This window comes from Carlito syrichta, unplaced genomic scaffold (genome assembly GCF_000164805.1).
Source record: "Carlito syrichta isolate Samal-C Ts95f unplaced genomic scaffold, Tarsius_syrichta-2.0.1 Scaffold303272, whole genome shotgun sequence".
Classification (NCBI taxonomy): Eukaryota; Metazoa; Chordata; class Mammalia; order Primates; family Tarsiidae; genus Carlito; species Carlito syrichta.
The window spans coordinates 134,407-142,708 of record NW_007247368.1 but is presented as its reverse complement, the minus strand read 5'-3'; the positions used below and the strand labels follow the sequence as shown (position 1 = coordinate 142,708).

Here is an 8,302-nt window from a genome sequence, read left to right as displayed (position 1 = left end):
AAGTAGCTAGAACTACAGGCACGCACTACCACGCCCAGCTAATTTTTTTTCGATTTATTGTAGAGATGAGGTCTCGCCAAGTTGCCCAGGCGGGTCTCGAACCTGCAGGCTCAGGCAATCCACTCACCTTAGCCTCCCAAAGTGCTGGGATTACAAGCTGAGCCACCAAGCCCGGCTACTTTCTCTAAGTATTAAAACCAACTCAGAGAAGCAGAAAGCAAAAAATGATAAATTTTAAAAATCTTAATCTGTGCTTTATGTCTTATAGAACCAAGTCAGCATTAAAGAACTACCATTTAAAAATCAGTAATCCACTGAAGACATTCTTTGCAACATTCGCCAGAGACCTAAGCATTTAAGACACAGCATACATATCTCTGCAACTGGCTTTTCCTCATTAACCAAGGACAGTACTGCTATAGTTTACACTAAGAAAGACAATGACCAGGAAGGAAAACAAAAGAAAAATAAAAATCAACTCCCATCTGGGGATTAAGCACAGTACCTACTTCTGATTTTTCATTTTAAGTAAACCTAAAGAACAGGTCATTTTTAACAAACATTCATTTAGAAAGAAGTTATTTGGAGAAAGCAACCATGTGCTTCAAATGCATCAACGAAAAGAAACCACTGAGAAGATCATAGAAAATCTTCTCACCAAAGAGTAAAAAACCCACTGGACCTGGGAGGGTGTAAACCAAGAGCATAGGTTTATCCCCACCCAAGCAGAAGGGCGCCTCACAAGAAGTGGTTATGCTTTGGGTGCCACAGGGATTGTCCATATTATTTGGGCCTTTAGAAAGTCTTTATATTTAACTTCCAAAGAAAAGATACCTTTTCCATATTTTTTCAAATCTATTGAAACACTGCCAGTCTCCATAAAGACAGTTCTTCCAAAAGCACTTTAAGAACTGGTTGTCAGATAGGCCCTTAGCAATTTCCCTTCATGTATTCTTCTGAACATCAAGAAGGAAGGACTTCCTGTCATTTTGTAGACGGTACAAGATGAATGTACATTTTCCAAACCACTTTCCTCAACTGTTTTTTTTTTTTTTTTTAAATAGAGATGGGTCTCACTAAGTTGCCCAGACTGGAGTAAAGTGGCTATTCACAGGTACAATCATAGCTCACCAGCCTCCTGAGTTCAAAGCAATTCTCTTGCCTCAGTCTTCTAAGTAGCTGGAATATATAGTCAGCTACTGTACCCAGCTCCAAAATTGAATTTTTTAAGGGAGATATTCAGCAGAAACAGGGTGCAACAGTCCCATAAACTGGAAAAACAGCAGATGTTTTTTCCATGTTAAAGAGGTTTCCTTAAATGCAGGACTTCTGGAAGTTACTAACTATGAATCTCTCATGGTGGGGGGAGCATGGGCAGCATTTAACACACATACATTTGAGTACTATTACTGCTGCCCACTGACACCAGAGTAACATCCACATTATAAACACTGAGAAGGGCTGCAGTTCAATACTGCACAAGCATCTGGCCTTCTGACAATGATGCAAACAACTGTATTACCACATAAAGCTGATATCCAGAGAAAGAATAACCAGTAAGTAGAGCTTTCTTTATAACTAAGTTATCTGAATGTAATCTAAATTTAAAAGAGGTAACACATTCCACTCCTTTCTAATGATTTAAAACTAAATAGGCCCTCAACAAGCAATCTGTGAAAACTATACAAGAGATTCTCTAGTCGCTAAGAAACCTTAACTACAGACTTCTGCCCATTGCCAGCTCTGGCATGTCTCCCATTCTTTTCTCTCTTCCTCTCTAATAAACTTCGTCTAAAAAAAAAGAAAGAAAGAAAGAAAGAAAGAAATACTAACTGCCCAATAGCTAGGTCTGAATCAAAGATGATTCTGACAGTTCTGTAATCTCTGTATCACCGTCTCTGCAGCAGGGCTCTAACTGCTTTGAAACCTCAATTCTGATAACTGTGTATCACATAGTTATCACATAAATACCTGCTCAGTTAACCTTCAACAAAGAAATGTAGCTGTGAATACAAGTTTGCCTACAGTAAGTTCTAACACTGATAATTAGTTTGAAATTCAAACTAACTGGGGAGGGGGGAGATAAAATCTAGAACTTTATGTGACATTCCGAACAGTGACAGCACTCCATAAAACAATTGTTCCAGGTTAATGACAGAACACAGAGAAGTGCTTTAATCTCTCTTGAAAAATATCAAAATGGGCAGCTTTATTCTGTTAATTACATTTCATATGAAATTCATGCTTCAGCAACAAAAGTAACTGTGACAAAATGCCCTTAGTTTTACTGGCTCCTGTGAGCAAAGTCTCTTAATACACACAACAGAGCAAATGAGAAAGAAAAGCTCTGCAGGGTTCTGACTCACTTGCTTCCCTGATCTCATCTGAAAGCTGGGTCTGTCTCTGAGCAATAATATATGCCATAACACACCAAATGGCCATAATACATTTTCTGGAAAATCAAGCAGGTTAGATGGCTTCGTCTATTATGTTGATTAGACAGCCTGAAGCTCAAAACTCTGGAAAACAAGGTTAACAGGGCAATAAACTCTTAGTCTGAAGGCCAATCCTCTCCCAGTGTAAAATGTCATGTTTCTAAAAATCTTAAGATGTACTTGCCTCCACCACTATCCCACTCTGCAGGGCCATCACAGCCCAATTTGTGGTTGAAGATAAAAAGCAAGGATAAATTCAAAAGATGAAAAATACTAAGCAGATGGTAAAGTGTGAGAACAAGCAGAATGGGAAAATAAGGAAAGAACTCAATAAATGCACCAAGCAGGAGAGATGACCAACGCAAGGCACACACAGGCAAGGAGTGGGCCACCTCAATTGACCAAAAGTGGGCCACATGTCTACTGAACTGAGTTCTCCTACTCAAAATCACTAGCTCCTCTTCTGGGTTCCACGCCTTCCTTAACACGTGAAAAGGGTTAGGTATGCCCCCACAGTGCTAGGATTGGTCCCTCACCACAAACACCACAAAGTCCCACACGTAGCGCTGCTCACCTCCTGGCCTGTAGACAACATCATCCTCGGTGATGTACGATGTTATCTCACCAGTGTCTGTTCTTTCATAACGAGACTTTTTTTTCGGTGGTTTCTTTTTATTCTTCTTCGTGGACTCCTCTGTGGTGGCACTATTGTTGTCATTGTCCTCATCTTCACTGTGATCACTCTCAGCATAATTTTTGGCCCCTCCTTCCAAGGTACAACTCCTGCGTGGCCTAGAATTCTCACTTTCCCTTGCTTTGTCTCGTTTCTCTCTCTCTCGGTCCCGGTCCCGGTCCCGGTCCTTCTCTTTCTCTTTGTCTTTGTCTTTGTCAGCTGTCATGATTCGCCACGTGCCTTCTTCTGTCCTCTCACGGCTAGGCCTCCGTGAAAGGTAGACAGTAAGCCTGGGCTTCAGTCTTCTGAATTTCTCACTCAATTCCAGGGAAAATCCAACCACTCCAACAACCCCAACGTTTCAAAAATGCTAGGGGGAAAAGAAAGAGAAAAAAATTGGTTTTACGTTAATACTTTCTCAAACGTCCTTCCTAAAATAATGAGGTTTTTTTTCCTTTTAAACAAATTTCTTACTTATTCAGGCTTTACACCTAAAAACTTCTCACAAACCATGGGGAAAAAATCCAAACAACTGATATAAAACTGAAATATACAGTTCTTGGCCTCAGTTAACCAATGGTTTGGTGTTTTCTACAACACCAGTAGTGAAAGTGTGAACACAGAAGAGTACACTCTACTTCCTATATACCAACTGTTTTCTCCATTTTAAGGAAAAAGCAAAATGTATCCTGGTGGACAACATATAAAGGTTATTATTATACCACAACATTAATTTAAAGGGGAAAGAGCCTGTAGTGAAAATTATTTCTACCTGAAAAAATAATAATAACTTGGATAGCCATGGATAGCTCAGGATATCACTATATATATCATTATATATGTGTGTGTGTGTGTGTGTGTGTGTGTGTGTGTATGTGTGTGTATTCATTCTGAAGATTCCTCCTAGCTACTTCTACAAATTTCAAGAGCTCCTTTCAAGAAAAAATATAAGATTTGACTCAAAAGAAGGTGAGAGCTTCAAAGCATGAGTCTTTCACCTTCAATTACATTTTATACAGCTTCTTAGTCTACCATCTTCTCGGTCTGCCATTTTAGTTATGTTCCAAGAAAAATGGTTTGTCTAAATATACACACTATCTCTGCCTTAACAAAACATAACAGTTTCCAGAAACAACCTTCCATCTTTAGGGAATATTAGGTGGATTTTACATTCTTCCAAATTTCCACTATAAATAACTTCCCTGTAAACTTCTCCCCAGAACTAAACCCAACAAGAAAAATCTGGAATTTTTAAGAGATGACAATGATATGAGTAAATCCCAAACTCCAACCCAACACAGTTATTGTAAGAATTTTATAGCAGGAAAAATACTTTTATTTACAAATCAGTTTTGCAACAGACCTAAAATCCAATAATTTTCTTTCGTGATTTTGTTTTATCATCTTCTTCAACAGTTTATCTCACTTATTCAACAACCTGTACCAAATACTACCTATATGCCAGTTGTTCAGAACTAAAAATACAATGAGGTGGGAGGAAAGACTCATGGTCCAAAAGGAGTCAACTGATTAACCTAATAACTATCTGTTTCTCACGCACCCAGGGCCTGAAGAAGAAACACATGCTAACAAACAAAAGACTGGTTCTCTTCTCTTAAAGACAACAGCAAACAAATCAGTTTGCCTCAGATTCAGAGAAAATGCTCTTTGATTATGCCAAATAACAAGAATTATCATATACTCTCTCCAAAGCTCTTAAGTCAAAACTAATACCAAAAAAGACCTCCCCACAAGCATGTGAAATATACTTACACATTCAGGAACATTAAAAAATGTGAACAGTAGCAGCATTTGGAAGACAGAAAATGAAGGACAAATAAGGCTGACCATCTGTAGGCACAGTCAGAAGGTTGGAAGCATGTAGCCCAGACATAGATCACCTCCCTCTACATGACAAGGCAAGCACAGTTTCAGATAGTATTCAAGCTTCTATCTTTTTATTTATTTATTTATTTTCTTATTTTCTTGAAAGAATATCTCGGCTCCATCACCAAAGTGCAGTGGTATGATCATGGCCCACGGCAGCCTCAAACTCCTGGGCTCAAGTGATCCTCCCACCTCAGTCTCTCAAGTAGCTAGAACTACAGGCGCACACTACCACATCTGGTTAATTTTTTTTTTGGTAGAGATAAGGGTCTCGCTCTGTTGCCCAGGCTGGTTTTGAACCCCTGGCCTCAAGTGAGGATTTCAATTTTCTAAGTATATTTCAAGAAAAGGAAAAATTACTCCAGTGCCTACAAGTTTTGCCCAGATGAGTCATCTGGTAAAAGGGCCTAATAAACTCCCAAGGCCCCAAAGGCCACTAGTGCTAGCAACTAAAATGCACAAAAAGATATATTACCTTCTACCAGTCTTAAGTTTAGAGCATGAATGAGCCAATCGTGCAAGAAATAAAACTATCAGCTACCATAGTTGTTAAAACATTTCTGACACTGCAACCATATCGAGGTCTATTTTGAGTCTAAAAAGAATGGGAGATTCAGTAGAAAAATCTCCTCCTTACTTGCAGTTTAGGACAGAAATACTTTGGGTAAGTTTAAGTAAAAAAGAGTGATGGTTGTATAACTCTGTTAACTCATTAAAAACATTAAGCTGTGCACTTTAAATTGGTGAACTGTATGTGAATTATATTTCAATAAAGTTGTTTTTATTTTTTTTAATTTTAAAGCTGTGGGGTCCAATTCAGGGAAGTTGTTTTTAAAAAAGAAAAAGAGAAAAAAAATTCTCCCTAGGATTAACAAGATAACTGCTCCACGAATTTCAGCACTCAGAGAAAAAAATAATAAATTCAAATTGCATAATCAACACTGCCTACTACAAAATCAAACACTGTTTCTATGTAAAAAGAAAATAGAGTTGTTTCTGCCAAGAGTGAGCAAGAAAATTCGAGAAACAACAGAGATGACGTCTACAGATGAAATCCAGCATATATGTATAAATATAAATCAACATTCCTAGTTATCTGAAAGTTCACTCTATAGTATATTATCTGTATGTTATTAACACACTTATAGTTAAAGGATTAGAAAGTAACATTATTTGTATATTAATAACATGTTTATATAGCCAAGTTCACGTAACTAAAAACACTGATAAGCCAGATAAAAGTCGATTCAATTACCATTCACATTTGGCTTTAAATATATGTACATATAGAATATATATTAAATGTATATGAAATATGGCTCAGTGGAGATATATATTTTTTCTCTGCATTTAACACAGTAATCATAATTTTTCTCAGTATACAGTGACCAACATACACCAGTGATGTGACATTTTCAGAGAGGAACCCAGAGAGGAACCAGATGGCACCGTGAAGGAAAGCTGTCACTTCAGTTTGCAAGAAACAATCCTCAGAGCAAACCACAGCATCTTTAGAGCAATATGAGGTTTTCAGAGCAGGTCCCTTGCCATTCCCACTTAACAGACTTCAAAACTGAGAAGAGGTGATGTGCACAAGGCCACGCAGCCATGAGCCTGACAGAGGCAGGATTCTAGAGCCACTTACGCCCCACCTGCCCACTTAGGACGTGCTATTTCCCAGCTCTTCATTGGCACTTGCATTTCCTACATGGATTCACATTGACAATTCACACAGATAGATTCAGAAAGCACATTCACTCTGCTCACCCCAAAGCTATTCTTCTCTAGTAAGAAAGCCAAAAACATAGAAAATATCTGTGTCAATCACCACTCAACCTAGTGAAGCAGGAAACACACGAAAACACACTTTAAATATAAAAGGAAGAAAATCTAATACAGAACACATCTCAGTTTCACAAGTTTCATCACTGACAAACGACTACTGAACGCCAACTATGTGTGACTTGCTGCCATAGGTGCTAGGAAATAGCAAAGAACGACACAGGAGAGTCCCTGCCCCAGGGAGCATCTACCGGAGATGGGGTGAAGGAGGATGCAATTCTTAACAAGCCTCATGAAGGTAGCTTTGACCTTGAGTAAGAGAGAAGAAGTCAGCAGGACACATACAGAGAGAAATTCCTGAAGAGGAAAAAGCAGTACAAATATCCAGGGGCAGGAGTGACCAGGCTCAACAAAGACACAGGAGGCCAGAGGGCAGGAGTGGCATGAGATGAGTGATAGTGGTCAGAGGTGAAGGGGCTAAGGACAGAGGGCTGGACCTGTCAGGTCTCGTGGGCCAGGGCAGGACTTGGCTTTTACTCAAGGGAAATGAAGTGACTCAAATGACACTTCAGCAGGGATGTGAGGGGCAAAGAAAGACATGCTGACTTCTGTTAACATAATATCACTCTGGCCACCGAGGAAAACCGAAGGCATGCAAGTTGCAGCAAGAAGACTGATGGGGGGGGGGGGCCTTATTGCAACAACCAGGGAAGAGGCGAAGGCAGTAGGGATGGGCCAGCGGGGCAGCAGCCGGGAGGGAGGAGGTCTGATTTTCTGTGCATCTGAAAGGTAAGTCAAATAAGATGTGCTGATGAACTGCAAGGTGAGGCATGAAAAAATGTTAAGAACAAGTCCCAGGAACCCAGCCTGAGCAGCTAAAGGTGCCATTGTGTGCGTTTTGTGGGGGAGATCTAGCTATGAACGTGTGAGGCTGGAGATAAGCACTTAGCTTTTCATTTGGTTTCTTTTGTGTGTGTGTGAGTCAGTCTCACTCAAAGGTGTCATACTCACAGCCACCTCAGCCTTGACCTGCTGGGCTCAAGCGATCCTTCCGCCTCAGCCTTCCAAGTAGCAGGAACTTGTTATAAGCATGTACCACTACACCCGGTTAATTTTTCTTGATTCATTGTAGAGATGAGGTCTCGTCAAGTTGCCCTAGCTGGTCTCAATCATCTCACCTTGGCCTCCCAAAGTGCTGGGAATATAGGCATGAGTCACCATGCCCAGCCTTTCATTTGGTTTCTAAAGCCATGAGACTGAGTGAGATCACCAAGGAAGTGCGTGTAATTTTTCTGATAAAAATTGTTAAACTCGGAAAAACATTACTCATGCTTGAGTGGACAAGATATTCAAAACAGATGTACAAGTTATACATTTCCAAAAGCATGACCCCAGGACTCATTTTTAAAAAGTGAATTCCTCTCACAATCTGACTGTAAAGTTGTACCTCATCTTTTTTTTTTTTTTTTAGTTGGAGTCTCACTCTGTCACCCAGACTGGAGTGCAGTGGCCGCTCCCGGCCACC

The 8,302-nt window shown here is 39.8% G+C and overlaps 1 protein-coding gene across 1 annotated transcript in view; it reads right to left on the bottom strand.

Moving 5' to 3' along the window:
- Positions 1–3,494, bottom strand: part of RERE (arginine-glutamic acid dipeptide repeats) — a 289,136-nt gene extending 285,642 nt beyond the window's left edge. Inside the window, exon 1 of the mRNA XM_008058270.1 lies at positions 3,010–3,494. Coding sequence (XP_008056461.1) covers positions 3,010–3,334 — 325 coding nt within the window. The 5' untranslated portion in view covers positions 3,335–3,494. The remainder of the gene's footprint in view (positions 1–3,009) is intronic.
- Positions 3,495–8,302: the final 4,808 nt, after the last annotated feature.